Source organism: Portunus trituberculatus, chromosome 28, assembly GCF_017591435.1.
Source record: "Portunus trituberculatus isolate SZX2019 chromosome 28, ASM1759143v1, whole genome shotgun sequence".
NCBI classification, from domain to species: Eukaryota; Metazoa; Arthropoda; class Malacostraca; order Decapoda; family Portunidae; genus Portunus; species Portunus trituberculatus.
Genome location: NC_059282.1, coordinates 552,493 through 579,374, shown reverse-complemented (window position 1 = coordinate 579,374; position 26,882 = coordinate 552,493). Strand labels below are relative to the sequence as shown.

The following is a 26,882-nucleotide window of genomic DNA, read 5'->3' as shown; positions in this document are numbered from 1 at the left end:
ACACACACACACACACACACACACACACACACACACACACACACACACATTCTCTCTCTCTCTCTATATGTATATATATATATATATATATATATATATATATATATATATATATATATATATATATATATATATATATATATATATATATATATATATATATCTGCTCTTGTTTTCCTTCCTCCCTGCAAAGTGCTCCATTTACTTCCTTCCATTCCGTCTTCCTCTATCCCCTCTTCCTCCTTCTCTATTTCTGTTTATCTTTCCTTCCAAACCTTACCTCCTCCTCTTTCTCCATGTCTCCATCTATCCTACTCCCCTTCCTCTTCCTTTTCCTTCTCTTGTCTCCTATCTTTCTCTTTTCTCTCTTTTCCCTACATTCCATCCTTTACTTCACCTTCTTTCCTTTCTTTCTCTTTATGTCTATTGTTATTGTATTTATTCCTTCTTTCCTTCTCTGAATTATTGTTCGTAGTTCTTCCTTCCATCATCATCACTTGATCTTTCGATTTCTGTTTCCTTACATTATATTCTACCATCCACATTTCCTATCATTGCATTATCTTCTCATGCCTCATTTTATCATGACAAACTCTTTTTGTTACTCTTTAAATCAGCATTTTTTTTCGCGTGCCAGGAAAAGCGGCTGAAGGGAAAAAATTAAGAAAAAAGCTAATTTACAATGCTTTTTCCCGAAATAAAATATGATAGGAACCAAGAGAGAGAGAGAGAGAGAGAGAGAGAGAGAGAGAGAGAGAGAGAGAGAGAGAGAGAGAGAGAGAGAGAGAGAGAGAGATTTAGTTTGTTATGTATCTTGAAATTCCTTTGTGTACCAGAGTTCAATATTAAGTGGATTGAAAGACTGGGTTTAGGTGGCGAGAAAACTAAGTATGATGCAGGAGGTCTTTCTTCTGAGCGTCTTCCTGTGTTGACACGCAAGAGAATAGAAATCTGCTCACCATCATAGTTCACCCGATACCGGTGAACTCTTGTATTAGTAAGCTGGACAGAATAGGAACGGGAGTAAGTGGAAAATCTTGTGCAGCTAGGCCACGAGAGGCTGAGAGGCAAACAGTTAGCGAATTCAGAAGAGCAGTAACCAAGGCAATAACGGTAAAAGATAGTAGGATAGCAAGACAGTAACAGATCCAATGTTGTGGCAGTAAGAATCTATACAGTCTTATGAGAGAGAAACGTGTATGAATCTATGAATCGAATGGCTTTTGTACTATAATCATTTATGATTATTTTTTCATTAGTTGATTTATTTATTTTGTTTTATTCTTATATTTATTTTCCTTATTCATTTCTCTATTTTTAAGTTTGATCCATGCACTTAGTTTTAGCGTAAAGACTATGTAAATGTATGACTGTGTGCGCAGCTTATTATAAATAATAAGAAATAATTTTTAAAGTGCTAGGTACAATTGTATTGGTATTGAGACTGAAGAAGAAACAGAGAGATAGGACACAGTAGGATTAGCAACATATGTACAGCTCACCTTACCTCATCATCCCAAAACCTTCCATGGAGTCATTCAGCCGTCGTAGCGAGTGTCTACTGCTTCTTAATCTTATTATTTTATTCAAAAATTTGTGTATCTCTTCTTTTTAACAAGTCTCTCACACAAAAGCAGCAGTCAATAAACCAATCATCTCGAAGTAAAGAGACTCATAAAAAGATATATACAAGCGCACATACAGACAAACAGCTACAGATAATTAGATAAATACGAAAATATAGGTAGATACTTCCTGTAGATAGGTGAATGAAGGTAAATAGATACGCAAACACATAGATAAACATAATTGATAAATAAATCAAATTAAATTAGAGAAAACGAAAACGAAAAAAAAAATAAATAAAAGCTGCACGAAATCAATAACTTAATAAGGCTTTTTTTCCTTTTCTTCAAGCACCACCCGCCACTTCCTCCCCCGCTCCCAGCTCTCCACCTCCCTTCATCCTCATTTCCCTCCTCCCTACACCTGCTTTTCCTACCCCTCCCTCTCTCCCTCCATCGCCCTCCCTCCATCAGCCACCCTCCACCTTTCTTTCCATTCCTCCACCTGCATTTCTCTATCACACTTCTTTCTCCACTTATAATTTCTGTCCACCTGCCTCCCTTGACTATATAGTCCTCCCACATTCTTTACCTGTATCCCCATCCTTCAGGTGATGTAAACAGACAAATTGATGTACAGGTACGCAAACAGACAAACAGACATTCAGACAAACAAACAAAACAAATATAGATAAGTAAATAAATAAATAAGTAAATAAATAATAGATAAATAATAATAGATAAATAATAAAGAAAAGTGTCAAAGAAAGTCTTTTTATGCAAAAGGGGAAGCTGGCCAAGGGCAACCAAAAAATGATAAAAATAGTCCCACTGGTTTGCCATTTCCCTTAAAAATAATCAGAGAAATCCAAAAGTCAGGGACAAATGTCTTGAAACCTCCTCTTAAAAGAAGTCAAGTCGTAGGAAGATGGAAACAGCAGGCAAGGAGTTTCAGAGTTTACCATAGAAAAGTATGAATGATTGAGAGTAATGTTTAACTCTTGTATTAAAGAGTTGGACATAATAGGAGTGAGAGGAGAAGGAAAGCCTTCTGCAGCGAGGCCGCAGGAGGAAGGGAGGCATGCAGTTAGCAAGATCAAAAGAGTAGTTCGCATGAAAATATGGATAAAAGATAGCAAGGGATGCAACATTCTGCCGGTGAGAAAGAGGGTGAAGACAGTCATTCAGAGAAGGGAGTTGATGAGACGAAAAGCTTTTGGTTCCACCCTATCAAACAAAACTGTTAGTGGAATACCCCAAACATGCGAAGAGTATTCCATACAAGGACGGATAAGGCCCTTGTACAGAGTTAGCAGTTGGAGGAGCGAGAAAAACTGGCGAAGACGCCTCAGAACGCCTAACTTCATAGAAGCTGTTTTAACAAGAGATGAGATGTGAAGTTTCCAGTTAAGATTATGAGTAAAGGACAGATCGAGGATATCCAGTGTAGAAGATGGGGACAGCTAAGTGTCAATGAAGAAGAGGGGATAGTTGTCTGGAAGGTTGTGTCGAATTGATGAATGGAGGAATTGAGTTTTTGAGACATTGAACACTACTAAGTTTTCTTAGTCTTAATCAGAAATCTTAGAAAGATCGGAAGTCAGGCGTTCTGTGGTGTCCCTGTTGTTGAATTCCTGAAGGGTTGGTAGTCTCTGAAAAGACGTGGGAAAGTGTAAGGTGGTATCAACAACGTAGGAGTGGATAGGGCAAGAAGTTTGGTTAAGATTATTAACCCGTACAGCGTCAGCAGATCTGAGACTTTGTGATTTCGCCAGTGCTGGCCACATCATGGATTTTATTTTATTTTTTGCTAAACCAGTCTTAAATGATGTGAAACAAATGAAAATGACAGTCATTCCTCCCAGAACTGACTGGAAGTGGTATTAATTGGTGCGAGATATTTTGCGCTAAGGTTAGCGACTTAGCAAAGCCTTATGTGACTAGTTTATTCGCTTCCTCGTTTCTCACCAGTCGATCCCCGAGTTGGATACATGCTAATATCGTTCCTGAGTTGAAAGAAAAACAACATGTCATGTTTTGCTGTTTGGGAGTGCTTGTGGATAAAAATAGACACGAGATATCGCGAGGGAGTGTTGCCTTTCACGGTGCAAATATTTTCCGAGTAATATGTACTTGTTTTCCTTATAACAAAGCGATTGGAAAATTCTTATTTATGTCATACAAAGTTTTCACTACCACAATATAACAGTTACCAAAAACAACTGAAATGGTAAGAGTAAGTAATGGAAATTACGCTTTGTTCATATTAGCGGAGTTGAGGCGTCAGTTTCCCGCTACACCTAGCTGAAGGCAGCAGAAACTGCTAGGGTTCAGAATTGTAATAAATAAATACAGGAAGCATTCATGTTAGCAGGGACGAGGAGACAGCATGAGCAATGTCTACAGTGCATGATGGCAGTATAATGGTAGGTTTTGAGGACGCAATACCTCCGAAAACACGAGAAAGCTCGCCGACGTATCTCATACGTCTCTGACGCCCGGTTCGCTCAGAGTAGCCGACGTATCTCGTACGTTTCTGACGCTGTACGGGTTAATGAATAACAGAAAAAGTGAGTGACAGGATAGAACCCTGAGGAACACCATTGTTAATAGATTTATGAGAAGACCAGCTACCGTCTACCACGGCTGCAAAAGAACGGTCGGAAAAGGAAACTTGAGATAAAGTTGCAGAGAAAAGGATTGAAACCGTAGGAGGCCAGTTTCGAAATCAAAGCTTTATCCCAGACTATCAAAAAAGCTTTTGATATGTCTAATGCAACAGCAAAAGTTTCACCGATATATCAAAAAGAGGATGACCAAAACTCAGTAAGGAAAGCTAGAAGATAACAAGCAGAGCGACGATCAGAGAGTAGATTGCAAAGTGACAAATATTTGAGAATCTTCCTACTGAGAATAGATTAAAAAACTTTAGATAAGCAAGAAATCAAAGCTAAAGGGTGGTAGTGTGACGGATTAGAAAGGTCATTCTTTTTATGAACAGGCTGAATGTAGGAAAAATTCTAGCATGAAGACAAGGTAGAAGTCGATAGACATAGTTGAAAGAGTTGGGTCAGGCAAGGTGCAAGCACGGAAACAGAATTTTTGAGAACTATAGGAGGGACCTCATCAGGTCCATAAGTGCTCTTAGAGTTTAAGCCAGCGAGGGCATGTAAAATATCATTACGGAGAACTTTAATTGAAAGCATGAAATAGTCAGAAGGAGGAAGACAGGGAGAGGACAAACCCAGAATCATTCAAGGTGGAGTTATTAGCAAAGGTTTAAGAGAAGATATGATGACAGTGGTGCCATCAGGATGAATTAAAGGAGGGAAAGTTGAAGAAGTAAAGTTATTGGAGATGTTTTTGGCCAGATGCCAGAAATCTGAAGGGGAGTTTGAAAGATTTCTATTTAAGAAGAAATATAAAACGCATGATATTCAGGTGATGGAAGGCTCAAGTACCTTTTGTGGGCAACCACTCTATCATGTATAGCACGAGAACAGGCTGTGTTGAACCAAAGTTTGGAAGGTTTAGGTTGAGAAAAAGAAAGAGGAGTGTACGCCTCCATGCCAGACACTGTCACCTCTGTTATGCACTCAGCACACGGAGGCAGTATGTAGTTATTCCAAGGAAAATCAACATATTACCTCCTCAGGTCTTTCTAATGCCAGAAGAATTTCCGTCTTTGGGGGATCTTGAATAGGATTGGAAAAACAGAACAAGATATAGATATGAGATTGTGATTGGAGGAGTACAACTGAGAAGATAAGATAACAGCATAAGCAAAAAGGATCATAGGTTAAGTCATGAATATTGAATATATCTCCAAGACGGTCAGGAATACAAGTAGGATGTTGCACCGGTTGCTCTAGGTTATGGAGGATAGCAAAGTTGAGGGCTAATTCACCTGAATTATCAGTGAAGAGAGAGGAGAGCCAAACCTAGTGGTGAATAATGAATACTTCAAGAATGGAGATCACGAAAGGAGAGACAAAATGTGCTCCACTTTTGTAATTAAATAGTCAAAGAATTTCTTACAGTCAGAGGAATTAGGTGAGAAGTATACAACAAAGATAAATTTACCGAGATTGACTCTGAAGTCGTAGCCAAGCGGTGGAAAACTGGAGAGATTCAAGAGCTTTGTTACGAGAGCAAGTCAAGTAGTTCCGCACATAGACGCAACAAAGTTGAGGGAGGCATCAAGACATTTTGCATTACCAACTGAAGAGCAGTCAGACCTGGACAGATTTATGGTCCCTTCCTCAGAAGGGGACACCGAGGCTGGATTAGGAGTCTTCATTTTTAAATTTTAGGGTGAAGGAGTTGTGTGTAGTAAGTGTATGTAGATTTGTGAGAAAGAGGAGAGTTGTCTTTGGAGGGCAGGCTGTGAATGCCCCATTGAATTGTGAGACATAAAGGGAAATGTTCAGCGAGATCACAACTAGCTTTAATGTAAAGGTTCAGAGCACAAACTGAACTGATTCAGACCATAATTGGTACGGAACAGAACTAGTGCTATTAGACCTCGCTGGGAGTAAATTATCGTTTTGGTAGGTGTCTACTACCTCCTCCAGAAAACAGGTAAGTGAGGCATAGTAAAAAAAATAATAAAACACACACACACACACACACACACACACACACACACACACACACACACACACACACACACACACACACACACACACACAAAATGTAAGTAAAACAAGTCATTTAACCCATTTTTTTTTCACTAACACCTTCCTTCCCTTTCCTTCCATTACCGCAGGTGCTTCAGGAAGGCAACGTGAGCAAGTCCACGTACACTTTCTCCCCGGGCCGCACGCAGGATGGAGCTCACGTCACCTGCAGGGCGGAGAACCCAGTCCTAAGGGCGTCCGGGGCGGTGGAGGACACAAGGAGGCTAGGAGTATACTGTGAGTGTGTGTATGATTGAGTGCATGTGTGTGTCAGTCTGTGTGTGTGTGTGTGTGTGTGTGTGTGTGTGTGTGTGTGTGTGTGTGTGTGTGTGTGTGTCTCTCTCTCTCTCTCTCTCTCTCTCTCTCTCTCTCTCTCTCTCTCTCTCTCTCTCTCTCTCTCTCTCTCTCTCTCTCTCTCTCTCTCTCTCTCTCTCTCTCTCTCTCTCTCTCTCTCTCTCTCTCTCTCTCAAACTTATTTCGTTATTCCAACGACTCACCATTTTTTTCTATGTCTTTCTTGCATTCACCAAAACTTGTGGAGGAGAGTAAGAGAAACAGAGAGAAAAATTGAAACACACACACACACACACACATACAGAGAGAGAGAGAGAGAGAGAGAGAGAGAGAGAGAGAGAGAGAGAGAGAGAGAGAGTTACATAAGAAAAAAATAAACAGGCCACAACAGAGCTTGCGATCTTCACAAGGTGACAACTAGAACTACAAAGATGATAGTGGAAGTAAAGAACAGCAAAGAAGAAGGCTCCCTCCCCACCCTCCATTCCCTCTGATATATGCCGTATAGGAAAAAAGGTAGAAAGGAAAAATCCAAAGGCAATGTTATAGAAAAGAGTGATTATGGGTGGAATGAGATGCCACCATTTTACGGAGGCAAGAAAGCTAGCTTCTAATAAACAAACGCTGTTGCCAGTGGTTTGGAGACAAAATATTAGTCAAAAGGGTGTATAAAAGTCTCGAGGAAGTTCATTTTATAGTTTAACTATTATGTTTTTTTTTTAAGTAAAAAAAAAATATTTATGTAACTGTTTTCTCTAGTGTGATTTGAAAAATCTAACTAGAAATATTTACTCTAGCTCATGTTATTAATTCCTTTTATTTTGTATAAAGTCGTCTCTTAGTGTATCCATTACTCAAAATAGATCTAATTCTTAAAGATGGTCTTCTTATAATTTGTTTCTTAAGTTAAGCATAGATTTTGTTACTTTATGTTGAACTCGTTCTAATTTATTAATGTATCTTTGGTCGCCAGAAAGGAGATTATCGAAAAGAGTTTGGGGCCGCCGTGGTACAGTGGAACCATGCGTGCTTAGGGGTCCGAGGGATCTCCAAGCGCACGGGTTGGAATCCTGTCCACGGTCCGAGTGTAGGTTGGGCTTCCTCACTCGGGGCAACGGTTTTCTAGCGGGTGGGCTTTAAGATAGGTACTCTAAAAAGTATCTCCTTTAGCCCATAAATTCCCGTGAAAAGCCCACATGGTATAGATAAAAAAAAAGTGAGGAATGTATCCATAGACCTCATTTCAAAACCCATACACTCCGTATACTTAAAGGGTGTCAGCATGGGTTTTTCGCAACAGCGTGTCTCATAGACGGGCAAAATTCTCTACCTTTCGTCTCTGCGCGGTATCACAGATATACTCTTTCATAATTTGGGTCATATATCGCTTCATACTTTACTTAATACATTTAATTTCATACCGTTACACTCAGGAATGATTGCTGAATCTAAACATTATATTAAAATCTTTACAAATATATAAATAAAAGAAATATGATGAATTGAAGTGGAAAAAAATAGTGTCTGCATTGTTTTTTTTTTTGCTCCAAGTATGCCAAAATTGTGTTTCTCTCTCTCTCTCTCTCTCTCTCTCTCTCTCTCTCTCTCTCTCTCCTCCAGTAAAGCCATTGTTTCAGTTAGCACTTTTGAAAAAGAGGCTAGAGCTATGGTTATAAAGCAAAGGAAATTATTGCTTGAACTTAAGTGGTTTAAAAAAAATAATAAATAAATAACCGCTGCAGTAATATGCAGAGAGAGAGAGAGAGAGAGAGAGAGAGAGAGAGAGAGAGAGAGAGAGAGAGAGAGAGAGAGAGAGAGACGTCCATTTGTTGCCTAACCTTCGTCATTGTTGTATAATTACTAAATCTCCTCTGTCTCTGTCTACAAATATCCTATTATAATTTTCTGGACAATCTTTGGTAATGTTCTTTACTACCAAACGTATTATCATCATTATCATAACCATCATTACTCTCTTATCATTGGTATCCTATATCTTTTTTTTAGTTTCCTTTTCGCCTAATATTTTTTTTTCGATGCTGCCTAACTTCCCCATCTTAATCATTTCATTTATTGTGAGGCTGCAGGTTTACTCCATCAGACTGTTGTAATGGATAAACACGACATGACGTGTGTGAGATTTTTAGGTATATAGTAATACATTGACTAAGAAAATGTACTATCTTTATTTTTATAGATTTTTTTGTCCAGAATCCGTACTAACCCCTATTTTCATGCTGTGTCTCACTGGCTAGAGCTCCTCGTTCTGACTATTTTGAAGTCCACATGTGTCGCAAATTAATGATATCACTGTCAGCATTTCTTGAAAATTAATTATCTTCTTTTAGAATCTGTTATATTTACCGGTTTGATTATGTTAGATTTAGGAAGTTTGTCAAATAACAACATAGCGATTTGTGACATAAAGTGATGGTAGATTATTTATAACCTCAACAATAAGGAAAAGCTTATTTCATATCCATATAGTTGGTACTTTTCTGGAGATTTATCTTTTATTCTCTTGTGCACAAAGCTATTTCACACAAAAAATGACTCACTTCAAATAAGCATGGGCTGCAAAATTTCAAGAAACCCTGTTCCTCCTCCCACTAACCAAGTTTAACTACATATTAGCTACAGTGGGGCGTGGCAGGCTACATGAGGCTATACAAACTTATGTGAGGTAAGTTATTAGGATAAATGCTTAACTGGAAGAGTAATAATATAAACAAGAGAGATTATAATATGTACCTGTGGATAAAGTAAGACAAAAACGAACCTAAAAAAAAAAAAAAAAAAAAACATTGGAATATTTACCTAATAATAATTTCTACAAGCCTCATTTCTCTCGCACTCCTGTGATATTCCCCTAGCAACATATAAAAAACATGTAAATAGAATAAACGAAAAAAAGTTTCGTTTATCTTATAATCACACACAGGAAAAAATAGTACGAACATAAAAAAAAAGAAGTTTTCTTGTCTTTCGTTCCCTCTCATTCATTTTGTATGGCTTTCAACACGTTACTCACCACAAAATGCACACCACATGGTTCAGGCAGGGACGCAGGGCACCTCATTATACAAGTGAAGGAAACATTTAGAAACAACACAAAGAAAATAAAACTATGACCAGTGCCATAGACTCCATAACTTCATGGGCCATGCTCATTACTTGTAGGGTCTACATGCAAAATTTGATGAAGTCTGAGACTTTGCTCACCTAATATTTAGGCAGCTCCGCCGACACCCATCAAGTATACGCAGTCTATTCAATATCCTATGTGTTGTACTTTGCACTTATCTGTGTTAAACTTAATTTTTCTGGTTTGTCCGGACTCTGACAACTTGCCTATATTGTTCTGCATTTTTATTACCTGTTCTTTAGAGACTAAAAAGTCTTTTATTTTGATGTCATTAGCAAACTTCGATATCGTCTTAGCTAGTAACACCATCATCTATGCCGTTTATATACAAAAGCAAGAGAACATGAGCTAAGACTGATCCCTTTGGCATTCCGCTGGTTAGTGGTTACTTAGTTCACTTCATGCTTTCCTACTTATATTTTGTACTTGTACGTATGCATCAGTGAAAAATTTCCATTGAACAAGAATATCTGTGGTGGTACTTAGGTTGACTCCAATCGATTTGATTAAACATTAAGTTACGTTTCCAAAAAAAATAAAAAGTTCCGTAGTCAGGAACTTTCCTTAGCTTTTTATTTTTCTAGTTAATTATGAAGTTTATAAAGGAGATTGATCAGTTACCGCTATTAAAAATTCCTCGCCGAGATCTAGATTTTCTTTTAGCTCTTTATTTGTAGCAAATACGAAGTCGAGGACATGGTGATCATATGTGTCGGATTTTGGCACAAATTGAGAAAGTGAACTTTCTTTTAAGTTTTTATATAGATCGTGTCCGTGGTGTGAGGAATTCACCCCACTTAATGACCGAAAGATTAATGTCACCAAGGATTACAGCATAGTATGTGTCACTTACCTCGCTAATTTGATCGATAAATGTTCCTCTCGGTTTACACTGGCATGTATTCTAAATATATAATAATAATAGAACAGAGTTGAGATCGGCTTTGATGTAGAAAATAACGCCTGCCTCCATTTTATGTAACCAGATACATTATATTAGGCTAAATATTCGCTGACTTCTGCATTTAACATGGCTCTGTTCCGGTTTTACTTCGTAGATTTCTGGGGACACTATTTCTTCAATCTCTGAAAATTTATTATAAAAGCTATGAGCGAGTAGTTTGGGCGGAGTCTTCTACGTAGATGATGCTGCGAGACCTTGCTGGGCGTTTTTTGGTCTGAAACCATGAGTCCGGGATCTAGGGGGAGTTTGCTTGCACCCCCCCGCCCCCAAGGATCCATCATGGATGGTTTCATCTTCTTCAGAGATATCCTAAGAATCACTTTTGATATGTTCCCCGGAAAAAAGTTTGGATGCAATACCCATTTTCTTCCATTTTCTAGCATAATGCTCTGCTAAAATTTTCGCATCATATGTAATCATAGATGGCCCCTAGTGTTCATTGGGTGGACTAACATTCTTCAGGGGCTAGCTAGGAATCACTTTTGATGTGTTTTCTTAAAATATAGCCAACTTTGGCTGTTTTATGAGACTTACATAATCCGATCTTTACAAAGTAAAATAATATCATAATTTTATTCCTGGATGTCGTAAAATCATAATTGTGGTGTCTGTGCATAAGTTTCGAGGTCTGAAATTACAATTAAACATTTTCTGAAGTGATTAGATTGTTTATTGTCTGCTACAACAATCTTGTTTATTTTCTGATTTTATAACTAGAGTGTTCCACCATATAAATGAATATCATGTTATTAGAAGTAACTTAAACACTAAACCACTTTTTGTGCACATACTAATCTTGAATTATACATCATATCCACAATATTGTTTGTCTTAAATGTGAGTTGATTTTCACGCATTCTAATAATTACATTACATGTCAACACCCCATTCCTAAAGTTGTTAATGTCAATATCTAGTTACGTTTTTATAGTTCCTCTTCACTTTCACTACAGAGAGTTAATTCATCCACATCATCCTCAAACTCAGAATCCAGGTCATCGCCTTCCAGATCTTCATCGGAAAGATTATCTACCAATTGTTATGGAATATAATCTCCGTCATACCATAGGGGTTCTAGTTTCCCTTCTACCAAGTGCCAACCTTGACCATCTGTTGGGGATGGTGGGTCAAAGATGGCTACATGGGAACGTCTCCAGAGTGCCATCTGGTAATTAGCCCTTCGCACATGTTGTTCAAGAGCTCGAAATGATGGTGGGAGTAGGCTCACATCAATATTATGATTGATCTTGATGTTGCCAGCAGTTGTCATGCATTTCTCCTTTGTGATAATGAATCGCAGCTTGTTGACATTGGTGAATCTCTTGCGTCCATACAATGCGCATGTAAACTCCTCTAGGCCTCTCAGTAGAGTGTTGCTCACGCTTTTCCTAACTCTGTAAGTATTGTCTGGTACCTGGGGATCTTCTGGAGCAGCTTGATTGGCTTGACCTTTCCTATGCACTTGGCGGCAATAGTGGTGTCACACTTGGTGAACACATGAAGAGCGGTGAGAGAAGTAGCATACTTCCCTGTGAAATCTTCAGCCAACTCAGTGATGTTGATTAGCTTCTTCTTATTCCCTGTTCCAGTTTCAAATAAGAGAGTGACTGTGAGCTCATGGACATATAGCAACAGAATAAAGAATATGTCACTATCGGGACTGCGAACTCTTACAGTACTATAGCCCTGCTCCTGAGCATACCTGCAGTAAAGTATGACACGTGAATCTGTCTCCTCCTGATTGGATGCCAATGATGCGATTTGGTTACAGTTCACTGATGTTCCATCTCTAGTAGTGCGTTGATATGCCTGGCCTTCACATATCAAAATCACCTGTCTGGAACCAATGTGTGCAGCAAATGAGTTGGAACTCCAGACCTTCAGCATAATCCTGATTAACTGTATATATCTTATTTTCATCTTTTGCAAGGAATTCCCTCCAATCAGCTGGCTTCTTGGTCATCTCTCCCTGAACAATGAATTTTTCACAAACACCTCTACAGTTGCGCTCCATACCTTTGATTGAATGAGGTTGGTATATGTCTGTACTGCATATTACATCAGACCTCTTAGCCATGATGAGGTACAGCTTTTCGCAGATGTCTCTGAAATTCTTGGGAACTTCTGACATGTAATGGAAGAGAGCATTACCATCTTCTATAAGCAGAGTTGTATTTGGATCTGGTAAAGATGCAGCTTCAACATCTTTGACCAAATAATTGAATCCTTTGGATTTGTCAGTCCTTGTCAGGTATCCATCTGCAGTCCCAATGCTATAGGGAACAGGTGTTAGTGGATAACTCATCAAATCTTCGAAGTCAATATCTATTTTACTCTGGATTTTCACAAGCAAAGCAAATATGACACCACTCTGTTGTTTCAGTTCTGTAATTTTGTTCTTTGAGGTCTTGACACGCATTGACTTTTTGTAGTCCATCATCGTCTTCAATTTCATCTGCTTTATAAGTTCAAAGAAATCACACTTCTTCTCCAAACGTTCTTTGATGAATTTTTCTTTGGCTTGTTTCCCTTCTTCCTCAGCAAATAGGACATCCAATTTTATCAAACCATCCACAGCCCCACCAGATGATAAGCAGTACAGCTTGTCTTTGTCTGGAATATCAAAGGTGTCCATGAATCCCAAGAATGCATCCATGGTCTTCTGAACGATCCCCTCACTTTGCGGATCTCAGTTGGTCGGAGGTCCTTGTGCTTCATCGACATTCTGCTTTCTGCTATCATATCCGCCATAGAGAAGGTGGCTTCAACATACCTGGTACGTTCGTGTGTTGTCCACACCCATCTCTGGTAATTTCCTAGGTTGTTCTCCAGACCAGTGAGGCCAGCACCATGGTTTCCAGATCTTCCAAGAGACTTTGCTGATTTCATGAAGGTCTCCTCCATTGTTTTATCAACGGGACATCGATTTCCAAGTATCATAGACCTTGCCACAATGATTGCTCCATTCTCTAGGAGAGTAAGTGAGCTTGTGTCTCTTCAATGTTGGCCAAGAAGACAGAAAAGAAGGAGAGGTAACGAGCATAGTTCTGACCATTGAAGCTGAAGAATAAGTCATCCATCCTGTGAAGACACTCCGTATAGAGAGAGATATTTCTGATTTTCACTGCATGGATTAGATTCATGATGAGTGAGATATGATCCACGTAGGACAACCAAAGCCTCGATGTCTTGCCATATTCTCCATCTCGAACAGATGCTTGAATGACTGTTATTCTTGCAACAATGCCACAATTTTCTCACTAGCTTGAGCCTTTTTAAAGTTTTGAGAAGATGGTGATTCCATTAGTGTTTGGAAGATGATTTGCTGGTCCTCCTCTAAATAACTTTCTAAGGCTGATATGTTCTTCATGACGAAGAACTTTATGAGTAAAAGCCTCTTTAACGCTTCCATTGTTGCTTTGTGAAAGGTCATCGCTCTTGTATACTGCTTTCCTTTTAGTACACTATCGAGTGAACCAGATGTGATTTCAAGAATACGTCTCCTAATCCAGTACCTTGCATCTTCTTTCCAATCATTTTCAGATATGCATAAACACCACAATTATGATTTTACGACATCCAGGGATAAAGTTATAATATTATTTCACTTTGTAAAGATCGGATTATGCAAGTCTTATAGAATAGCCAAAGTTGGCTATATTTTAAGAAAACACATCAAAAGTGATTCTAGCTAGCCCTTGAAGAATGTTAGTCCACCCAATGAAAACTAGGGGGTTGCTACTTGACACCCCTCTAGTTCATGGATCATTCTGAGTCAGGCGGGCGTCCACGCATTTCGCATCTGTTGCATAAATTACTCTAAATCCACTCCGGTTTGTCCTAGAATATTGAGTGTGATCTCATTTTAAAGCTAATGAAATGCTGTAAAAATTTCATATAGGCAATACTTTTATATCTGTGACTGTTTTTTAGTGACCATAAAGTTAATTTTATCTTCCACAAAAAATTCACCATTTGCGTAAAAAAAATAACGCGATTATGATAATTTGGGTTTGATTTACAATAAATTGAATGTCATATTCTGATGCCTCATGTTTTAAACCATATAAAATCATGATGCATTTATGCTCAAATGTTATTTAGTTATGTAGGTAAGGCCATCTATGATTACATATGATGCGAAAATTTTAGCAGAGCATTATGCTAGAAAATGGAAGAAAATGGGTATTGCATCCCAACTTTTTTTCGGGGAACATATCAAAAGTGATTCTTAGGATATCTCTGAAGAAGATGAAACCATCCAGGATGGATTTTTTTTGGGGGGGCGGGGTGCACGCAAACTCCCCCTTGATCCCGGACTACATGGACGTGATTACTTAACACTGCTGAATCGTGCTGCTCCTATCTTCCTGAATTAGGCAATAGAAGTCGTTCGAGACATTTACATAGTCAACACCATTTTTGTAGAGAGAGATCTAAATCGACTATTAGTAGCTACTAAAAGGTCTCATAGAAATTATATATTTTGTGATTTAGTCTTGCATTGCTGAATCATCCTCTTGTACTTCCCCATCAGCTCCTTAAGTCTGATGTTTTCTACGTCGTTAATGCTCGAGTGGATGACAAAGAAGGGCATATTTCCCGCTGCTCTGGGTGCCTCGTCGGATGCTGCTGTAATGTTGTGAAGGCAGGCAAGCATATTCGTTACATTGACTCAAGGGTACGACTGCTGAACTTGGACAGTTGGACCTCCACAATAGAATTACGAGTACCAATCAGTCTTGTTTCGAGGGCGGCTTTTTTTCTCTTTATTCATTTATTTTTTTTCATTTAGGTCCTTGAATATATTGCAGATAGAAATGGGAATGACACGATTCCTAAATACGGTGAAAGATGTTTCTACATGCGATTTAGGTTGATTTAGGTAGTTTTGTTCACACAGGGACAGTCACGTGTAAGTCTAATCGTCTCTTGCATCTTCCTTAGATTTCTTACTTAGCTATGTCCTTATGCCCCGGGAGGCACGGCGTGATGGGTCAGGCAAGGGTGGGAATTATCGTGGCGACAGTGTCTGGGAGAGAAGAACCAACAGTAAACACACAAAATCCTTGAGAACTTTAAACTGTGGAGCGAGGTTCACAAATTTGCTGCATGTGCCACAAGCTGAGGAGTCCCTAAAGTACCAGACAGGAAATTTGCTTTGGCAGGCCTCGCATTGTTTGAGGAAAGAAGACATCGTGGAAGCACAAGTGCGGCCTCTTGGAAAACAAGTCTCAGGGCAGGGCATGGGGATGGAAACGGGATTGGTGGCGTCAGGTCAAACTCTTGAGAGAATTATAGGCTACTGGCACGTGTTTTTTTTTCCCTTCCTTTCTAAATTGCACAAGCAAATGCACTTCAAGGTGTTATATATAGCCTTCTAAGTAGGAAAGGCCATTTATAAACAAACAACAACAAAACAAACTACTAACGACTAGTGGCGAGGAAATGTTAATAAGAAAACTGTTGAGAGAGAGAGAGAGAGAGAGAGAGAGAGAGAGAGAGAGAGAGAGAGAGAGAGAGAGAGAGAGAGAGAGAGAGAGAGAGAGAGAGAGAGAGAGAGAGAGAGAGAGAGAGAGAGAGAGAGAGAGAGAGAGAGAGAGAGAGAGAGAGAGAGAGAGAGAGAGAGAGAGAGAGAGAGAGAGAGAGAGAGACTTGCCATTGTGAGTAAAAACGTATTTCATCAACTACAAAATTACAAGAACATCACAAAGAAAAAAAAAGAACGACGATCAAAGAGACAGAGACGAGGAGGAGGGCGACGAGGAGGAAGAGGAGGACGAGGAGGACAAAGAAATTCTAACCACTTTTTAAGTTATCAATAGAATGTCAGCTCTTTAACTTTTCCATTACGAATTATAAATTTCTATTATATCGTATTTATCTTCTTAAGCCATTATTTTAATTTTGAGTGACTTTCCTTATTTTTCCTAACGATTTACATATATTATTTCTACGTCTTTTTTTATATTTTTTTTCTTATGGGTCTTTGTAATGTTTTTTTTCTATGGGTCTCTTTTCATTGGCTTTCTTTTTAGTGGGTCCTTTTTCAAATGTGTCTTTATCTCTAAGGAATCTTCTTGTCAGTAAGTAATTCTATAGTATACCTCTTTCCTAGCTGGTCTTTTTTTTATATATATAAATCATGTTCTGTTACGTCCTTTTTCTTAGTGGACATTTTAGTGATCTTTTGGATCTTTTTCTAGTAATTTTTTCTGAGTCTTTTTCCAATAAACTTTCGCGTTAACCTTTTTTTTTTTTAGTGGATTTTTTTATCCCTTTCTCGTTTTTCCTTTTCACAGAATCATTTACATAAAACACAATCAATACTTTAAGCTTTGAACAAAAAAATCTTTAAATACACCTCAAATTTTAAGCCCCATGATTTTATTTTCAATTTTATAAACGTGCCTAAAGCTTGCAACATTGCAAAGTTTACATACAGAACAAGCACTCTTCCCTTAATCCCACTCTTACACCCAATTTTCCCTTCCGCATTATCTCTCCATACAAAATTGTACCTGTTCATTTATTTCCAGACACACTTGCCTCTCCCTCGTGCTCTCTCCTATCTTCCCTTCACACACAACCTCACGCTAACCTTCCCTCCCTCTCCCTCTCTCTCCCGTAAGTCTCCCCACGCCTGGACCTCCGTGTGGGGCGACGCCTGCAGCTGGACAACATAAAGGCGGGCGAGGACGTGTACTTCGAGTGTGTCATTCAGGCAAACCCGAGACCACACCGCGTCAGATGGTTCCTTGAGGTGAGTGTTGACTAACCCTTTGAGTGTTAGTGACATGTTTCTTTGTTGATATTCACTATCTTATTTTTTGTTTGTTTATGACACTCATTATTTCATTTCATTATTTACATTTACTATTTAACTACCAATAACACTAACACTTACTATCTAATCAATTTGCTGATGACTCTTTTTAATTTAATTAGTGGTAATATTTACCATTTCACATAAGTAGGCCTAATAGTCGTATTTTCTCACATCTTCAAAGCAGGCTGGAATTGATTTATTTATTTTTTTTTCATATCACCAGCTTCACTTCATTAATTGTCTGCCATCAGCTTCTCATACAGCGTCTCAGTGTTTCATATCTTGTTAAGTTATATCGTTATGTCGATGGTTACTGCTCTTCTGAACATATCACTTGCTTGCTCCTCCCCGTTTCTACAACTTCAATGCTCAAATATTACTATTTCCGAGTATTTCCACTCTCATCATGTCAACCTTAAAAATACAAAAGTTGATGAGTATCGGACTCTCACGTTCCTTTTACTGGGGAAACTTTCATCAATATTTTGCTTTTCTTCCTGCCTACAACTTGAATTGTTGCTAAAAAAACAAATGTCAAGACGCCTCAAAACTAAACTGGCCTGAGTAATCAACTCTTTCTCTGACCTTTTGGAAGCGACAGGTTAAACGAGTATTTTTCTCTCTCTCTCTCTCTCTCTCTCTCTCTCTCTCTCTCTCTCTCTCTCTCTCTCTCTCTCTCTCTCTCTCTCTCTCTCTCTCTCTCTCTCTCTCTCTCTCTCTCTCTCTCTCTCTCTCTCTCTCTCTCTCTCTCTCTCTCTCTCTCTCTCTCTCTCTCTCTCTCTCTCTCTCTCTCTCTCTCTCTCTCTCTCTCTCTCTCTCTCTCTCTCTCTCTCTCTCTCTCTCTCTCTCTCTCTCTCTCTCTCTCTCTCTCTCTCTCTCTCTCTCTCTCTCTCTCTCTCTCTCTCTCTCTCTCTCTCTCTCTCTCTCTCTCTCTCTCTCTCTCTCTCTCTCTCTCTCTCTCTCTCTCTCTCTCTCTCTCTCTCTCTCTCTCTCTCTCTCTCTCTCTCTCTCTCTCTCTCTCTCTCTCTCTCTCTCTCTCTCTCTCTCTCTCTCTCTCTCTCTCTCTCTCTCTCTCTCTCTCTCTCTCTCTCTCTCTCTCTCTCTCTCTCTCTCTCTCTCTCTCTCTCTCTCTCTCTCTCTCTCTCTCTCTCTCTCTCTCTCTCTCTCTCTCTCTCTCTCTCTCTCTCTCTCTCTCTCTCTCTCTCTCTCTCTCTCTCTCTCTCTCTCTCTCTCTCTCTCTCTCTCTCTCTCTCTCTCTCTCTCTCTCTCTCTCTCTCTCTCTCTCTCTCTCTCTCTCTCTCTCTCTCTCTCTCTCTCTCTCTCTCTCTCTCTCTCTCTCTCTCTCTCTCTCTCTCTCTCTCTCTCTCTCTCTCTCTCTCTCTCTCTCTCTCTCTCTCTCTCTCTCTCTCTCTCTCTCTCTCTCTCTCTCTCTCTCTCTCTCTCTCTCTCTCTCTCTCTCTCTCTCTCTCTCTCTCTCTCTCTCTCTCTCTCTCTCTCTCTCTCTCTCTCTCTCTCTCTCTCTCTCTCTCTCTCAATGGTAACCAAATTAAACTTTTCTTTTCCTTTATATTTTATTTATGATTATCATACGTGGACTGACATGACCTTATCTAATAGAGGAATAACAATGTAAAAACATCATGACGTAAATTAAGACGTGAATAACGATCTTGTCTTACTATTACGTTCGTCTTGATAGTCAGAACATTGTAGAAAATAAAATGAAATTAAGTTTATCCAAATTGATAAAAAAGAAAATGGAATTTTTTTTTTCGAAACAATACACCTATGATAGAGTTTGTTAAATTCGTTCTTAAAAATCAGAACACTGAAAAAAAACTGTTTGCCTATATACACAAAAGAGAAGAAATAGAAAGGTAATGTAATTTTTTGTAAGCAACAGAACTGTGAGAGGGAATAAAACACGCTTCTAAAATTTTCAGGTAATAATGGGAATAATGGCTTGTCACTGAAGGAACCAGGTACCATACACACACTCGTCAACCAGATTTTGTACCAGGAAAGGAATCATATCTCTCTGTGTATCAATCGTATATCAGAGGAGAATTAAGTCTGTCGCTACCAATTTTCTATCAGTGAAAAAAAAATAAATAAATATGTTAACACATTGTGAAGTTAAATCTGTCTATTAATTGTCTTCCAGTCTCGATGTCCACTAATTTGTTGTCTATAAGTGGACAATAGATATTACACACACACACACACACACACACACACACACACACACACACACACACACACACACACACACACACACACACACACACACACACACACACACACACACACACACACACACACACACACACACACACACACACACACACACACACACACGCGCGCACACACACAGGTCCAATATTCACACAGTTAAGGCATAGAACTTCAAGGGAAAGAAACTCGTGTCACAAAGGACTCCCAACACACAATTTTTTCTTCCCTAGTCAAACCCATGCCATCGATCGCATAATGCTGATGGATGCCCTATCATACCCAGCCGGCGAGGAATTACCGGCGTGAGGTAGGAAATATGTACCTAGGTGGTGCTTCATCTAAGAGAACACCTGTGTAGCGGCTCGTTATGTATAATTGCCCAGCGTCCTTCATCAAGATATCGCCTTGCGCCGTGCGTGTATCTTTACTTTATCCTCATTATCGGAATCCTACGTGATTTTCTTTCTCTTTTCTTTTATTTTCTTGATTTTTCTTGCTAATGATTTTTCTTTTAACTCTAGGTGGTTTGTTATCAGGGTAGGTAAGAGGACTTTTTTTGTTTTTGGTGTGTATGGTGACGTTAAGTTAGGTTGAGTCATTAAATAAAGTTAGATTTTAAGCTATGTTAGCCTTAATGAAGTTAGCTTTAATCATATAAAGATACTTAGAAGTGTGTATGTGTGTGTGTGTATGTGTGTGTGTGTGTGTGTGTGTGTGTGTGTGTGTGTGTGTGTGTGTGTGTGTGTGTGTGTGTGTGTGTGTGTGTGTGTTTTGTGCCGCTTCATGGACACGTTCATGTGAATGTGAGTGACTCTTGCCAAACGGGTCAATTGGTCACAGATGGCAGTCACGTTATGAACATGTTCACACACACACACACACACACACACACACACACACACACACACACACACACACACACACACACACACACACACACACACACGTCCATACCAATATTAAAATACACACTCTAATTGCAACGTTTTCACTCCCACAGTATATAATGGAAAAGATGAAAAAGGAGAGAGATTATTAATGAATTGAACAAATAAACATATAGATGAATAAACACAAATAAGAGGACCACCCAACAAACAAACATGTAAATGAATGAATAAACTAATGATCAAATGATATTATTTATACAAAAAAAAGGTAAAATAGAATATAACGTAACTCTTTCATTTCTTTCAAATATCCCCTTTTATTCATCTCTGCCCTTTATTCTTTTCTCTTTCTATCACTCATCTCCCCTTTACATTATTCCCTTTCCTTTACGCTTTTCCATCCCATCCCTACTTCCCAGCTCTTCCCTATTTCCACAACTTCACTCCACCATTTCCCTAGATCACCTTCGTTTCAAAAAACATCTTCCCTTCCTCCGCGCTCCTCAATCCTCCCCTACCTCTATCACCATCCCAATGTGACAGTTCAACACCCTGTAACGCAGTAACAGCGCGCTCGTGACCACACGTTTCCATTACCTGTCACTTGCTCCTATCACTAACTATCCCATCCGCCTCACCTCTCACCTCCTCCCATCACTAACTATCCCACGCACCCCACCCCTCACCTATTCCTATCAATCCCATCACTCCTCTGCCTTCCATACTCTCGTCCTTTTCCTCACGTCCCCTCTCACTTCCCTCATTGTTTTCTCCTCTATTAACCCCACTTCTCCCTCCCTCATGGCCTCCTCTCCTCCCACAGGGCAGGGAGCTGCATCACAATGTGGGTGCGGGCGTGATCCAGAGCAATCAGTCCCTTGTGCTGCAGGGCGTGACACGCGCCTCCACCGGGAACTACACCTGCAGCGCTACCAACACCCAGGGCACGGCCTCTTCTCCGCCCCTGCATCTAGCTGTTAAATGTGGGTATTTGTGTGTGTGTGTGTGTGTGTGTGTGTGTGTGTGTATCTGTGACTGACCACTTCCTACCCTTTCCTGCAGTCGCCCCGGTGTGCTCTTCGGGGCAGAAGTGGGTGTACGGGGCCACGCTCAGCCAGGCTGTCAATGTGTCGTGCCGCGTGGAGGCCTTCCCATCCCCCGCCTCCTTCAAGTGGGTGTTCAACACCTCCACAGAGTTCACTGAGCTGAGCGAGGAGCTGATCACCTCGCAGGGCGGCGAGAGCGTGGTGGCCTACACGCCCCTCACCCACCACGACTTCGGCTCGCTGTTGTGCTGGGCCTCCAACCAGGTGGCGGTGCAGGCACACCCCTGCGTTTTCCACGTCGTTCCTGCTAGTGAGTGGCACCTGATGGATGGGAGAGAGAAAGACCCGGGAGGGAGAGGGACAGGGACGGGAACAGGAGAGGGAGGGGAAAACAAGAGTGATTTGAGATTGCAGGGAAGTCAGTGGGAAAAGGAAGGGGTGACGAAATGGTGTCCGTGAGGCAGGGTGCAGGAGACTCACGACACGACACTTTCTCCGCAGCCGTGCCGGAACCGGTGGACAACTGCAGCGCGTGGGAAGGTGCGGGGGCCGCTGGGCGAGTGGTGGTGGCCTGTCAGCCTGGCTGGAGCGGTGGCCTAGACCAGACCTTCACCTTGGAGGTGCGGGAGGCGCCACGGTCCGGGGATGTGGGCCCGGATGATACGGACACCAACGCTGCGGGAGGCAGGCTGTTGGCAGCGCTGCGGGACCAGGCTGAGCCGCACTTCACGGTGACAGGACTCCGGCCGGGGCGAGAGTACCGTTTGGCCGTGGTAGCTGCTAACTCCGAGGGCGCTGCGCAGCCCACGGTGTTGGTCCACCTCACGCCTATCGATGTAGCAGAGAAACGAACAAGCCCAGTGGTCGCAGAGGCGTGGCCACCCGACCACTTGGCCATGCTCACGCCCGTGTTGGGAGCGGTGGCGGGGGCTATGACCTCCCTATTGGCCTGCTCCCTTCTATTGCTGCTGCTGGCCCGCTTCCGCGCAGCCACGCGCACTCACGCACATACAAGCATCCTATACATGGATCCAGCGGCGGAGGGCGGCTTCACACAGGAGCAACAACAACAACAGCAACAACAACAACAGCAGCCTGAAGCGAAGGCTGATGGCCGTAGAGTGCGGCCCGACGTGACTCTCGTGCGGGGCCAAGGTAAGAGGGATGGGTGGCAGGGGAAGGATATCATGCTGTCGCGACCTTATCCCGGTCCGTGGAAATACTCGTACACACACTCGAACGCGCATACACACACACACACACACACACACACACACACACACACACACACACACACACACACACACACACACACACACACACACACACACACACACGCCCGGTAGCTCAGTGGTTAGAGCGCTGGCTTCACAAGCCAGAGGACCGGGGTTCGATTCCCCGGCCGGGTGGAGATATTTGGGTGTGTCTCCTTTCACGTGTAGCCCATGTTCACCTAGCAGTGAGTAGGTACGGGATGTAAATCGAGGAGTTGTGACCTTGTTGTCCCGGTGTGTGGTGTGTGCCTGGTCTCAGGCCTATCCGAAGATCGGAAATAATGAGCTCTGAGCTCGTTCCGTAGGGTAATGTTTGGCTGTCTCGTCAGAGACTGTAGCAGATCAAACAGTGAAACTCACACACAGAGCTTATTTAACTCAACAATAATGGTATCCTCCTGACAGAAAGCTGAGAGGAAACAAGAGGCTTACAAAAATCTACAAAATAAGAATTAAAAGGAAAAAAAGCGACGAAGATGTTTTGAGATAAAGCCAAAAGGTGAAAGGCCCAATGTAAACGACCAGTCCTTGTATTAACATTATGAAGAAAAGGAAAAGGAGGAGGAGGAAGAAGAGGAGGAGGAAGAGGTGGAGGAGGAGGAGAAGGAGGAGCAGGAGAAGGAGGAGTAGGAAAAGGAGGCGGAGGAGGAGAAAATCATAAAATGACAAAAAACATACATGAAATAGTTATGAACGGATGAAGAACCTCTCACGTTTTCAGAAGTGGAAGAAAAAACGAAAGGGCAAAATAGAAAAAGAAGAAGAAATCAAGAAACGTGACAGACAGAAAGATATATATATATATATATATATATATATATATATATATATATATATATATATATATATATATATATATATATATCGTGGTGATACCCCCGTGGGTGGGTCAGTAGATGGCGTGCTGCAACCTGATTGGTTGATTCAGTGCGTGGCCTGGCGGCGTGTGTCGGCCGTGGTATCAAGCCGTGTAGGTCTTCTTTTTTGTGTGGGTAATATCTGTAGGTCTTGTGTTTGTAGATTCATGACTGGTCTATCTTGTGCTATGTATAGTGATTCCAAGAAGAGTAGGCGGCGTGGGTCCCTTTCGCGGTCGATGATAGTGGTGTTATTTTCCAGATGTTTCCTTGTAGCGGTAGTTTTATGTGATGTGTTGTAGTGGTTCTTGATTGTTCCGTTCTGTAGGTGGCAGGTGAGTCTCCTTGACAATGTTGTCCTTGTCATCCCAATATATGTTTGAGGTCCACAGTCCTCAATTTTGCAGGCGTGTTTGTAGATGACATGATCTTCTTGTAAAGGAGTTTTCTTCATGGTGGTTTTTTTTTATCAGCAGCTGTGACGTTTTCTTGGTGTTGTAGTATATGATGAGTGATATGCAGTCTTCTTCGTTTGTAGGCGTGACGTGGTGTTGTATGATGTCTTTGATGATGCGCTCGTCTGTCTGTCTTGTACTCTGTAGACATGATGTTTTTGTAGTACAGTAGTATTTTGTTTTTCTTTTCTGGATCGTTGGTGTAGACAGTAGTAGTGAATCCCACGAAGAAGCAGTACAGAACAACCTACCCTTCCTCGACGTCCTCACCACTGCTACAAATGCAGGATTCACTACTACTGTCTACACCAAACCCAGCAACATAGGATCCTGCCTTAATGGAAAAAGTGAATGCCCACAACGCTACCGCACCTCCACCATGAACGCCTACATACGACGTGCGCTCACACACTGCTCAACATGGAGCAACACCCACCAAGAATTAGAACGCATCACACAGGTGCTTATTAACAACGGCTACGAAAACACAGAAGTCAACACAGCCATCAAGAATGCCATAGATAAATGGTACAAGAAAGACGATCCAGAAAAGAAAAACAAAATACTACTCTACTACAAAAACATCATGTCTACAGAGTACAAGACAGACGAGCGCATCATCAAAGACATCATACAACACCACGTCAAGCCTACAAACGAAGAAGACTGCATATCACTCATCATATACTACAACACCAAGAAAACGTCACAGCTGCTGATAAAAAACAAAACCACCATGAAGAAAACTCCTTTACAAGAAGATCATGTCATCTACAAACACGCCTGCAAAATTGAGGACTGTGGACCTCAAACATATATTGGGATGACAAGGACAACATTGTCAAGGAGACTCACCTGCCACCTACAGAACGGAACAATCAAGAACCACTACAACACATCACATAAAACTACCGCTACAAGGAAACATCTGGAAAATAACACCACTATCATCGACCGCGAAAGGGACCCACGCCGCCTACTCTTCTTGGAATCACTATACATAGCACAAGATAGACCAGCCATGAATCTACAAACACAAGACCTACAGATATTACCCACACAAAAAAGAAGACCTACACGACTTGATACCACGGCCGACACACGCCGCCAGGCCACGCACTGAATCAACCAATCAGGTTGCAGCACGCCATCTACTGACCCACCCACGGGGTATCACCATATATATATATATATATATATATATATATATATATATATATATATATATATATATATATATATATATATATATATATATATATATATATATATATATATATATATATATATATATATATATATATATATATATATATATATATATATATATATATATATATATATATATATATATATATATATATATATATATATATATAGAGAGAGAGAGAGAGAGAGAGAGAGAGAGAGAGAGAGAGAGAGAGAGAGAGAGAGAGAGAGAGAGAGAGAGAGAGAGAGAGAGAGAGAGAGAGAGAGAGAGAGAGAGAGAGAGAGAGAGAGAGAGAGAGAGAGAGAGAGAGAGAGAGAGAGAGAGAGAGAGAGAGAGAGAGAGAGAGAGAGAGAGAGAGAGAGAGAGAGAGAGAGAGAGAGAGAGAGAGAGAGAGAGAGAGAGAGAGAGAGAGAGAGAGAGAGAATTATAAAACTTTTTGCTAAGTAGAACAAAGCGAACTAAGCTCATTCTTGAACTATGACACCATTGAATACGGAAAAGACGATACAAATAAAAAAAGAAACATGAGAATATATGCACAAAAAATATGAAACATCTCTTAAAGCCAATAGTAGACTAAACTGACAACAACTACAACAGTAATAATAATGGTAATAATAATAATAATAATAATAATAATAATAATAATAATAATAATAATAATAATAATAATAATAATATTATTATTATTAATAATAATAATAATAATAATAATAATAATAATAATAATAATAATAATAATAATAATAATAATGATATTAATAATAATAATAATAATAGTAATAATAATAATAATAATAATAATAATAATAATAATAGTAATAATAATAATAATGATAATAATAATAATAATAATAATAATAATAATAATAATAATAGAAATAATGATAAAAAAAAATATTAATGATAATAAAAATAATGATAATAATAATAACAATACTACTACTACTACTACTACTACTACTACTACTACTACTACTAATAATAATAATAATAATAATAATAATAATAATAATAATAATAATAATAAAAATAATAATAATAATAATAATAATAATACTTATGATAATAATAACCGTGATAACAATGATAAAGCGGAGAAAGCGGTGTAGGTAATTTCCAAACCATTTCCTCTCATGTGATTCCAAAATAAAAGGAAAAATAATGGGAAAACATCCTACATATTGCTCTTGGTGTAAAAAGTGAGAGTAACTTTTATTAATATTAATTTCAAAGTTATATTAACCTTCCACTTTGTGCCATAAATTCGAAATTTTTAAGGGAGTCCGTTTCACTTTGTATTTGTGGCGCATAGTGTATCTCTCTCTCTTCTCTCTCTCTCTCTCTCTCTCTCTCTCTTACTTTACCTATCTAAGAACCACCTCATGCTTTTCCCTTACCCCATTTTTCCTCCCTCCCAGCTTCCTTGTCCTTTCCTT

The 26,882-nt window shown here is 40.0% G+C and overlaps 1 protein-coding gene across 2 annotated transcripts in view; it reads left to right on the top strand.

Annotated features, from left to right (window-relative positions):
- LOC123510121 (protein turtle-like) overlaps positions 1–26,882 on the top strand; it is a 211,144-nt gene that overhangs the window by 172,692 nt on the left and 11,570 nt on the right. For both annotated transcript variants that reach the window (XM_045264948.1, XM_045264949.1), the window contains 5 exons: positions 6,334–6,481; positions 17,280–17,410; positions 21,425–21,584; positions 21,664–21,957; positions 22,149–22,802. In XM_045264948.1, the coding sequence (XP_045120883.1) occupies positions 6,334–6,481; positions 17,280–17,410; positions 21,425–21,584; positions 21,664–21,957; positions 22,149–22,802 (1,387 nt within the window). The remainder of the gene's footprint in view (positions 1–6,333; positions 6,482–17,279; positions 17,411–21,424; positions 21,585–21,663; positions 21,958–22,148; positions 22,803–26,882) is intronic.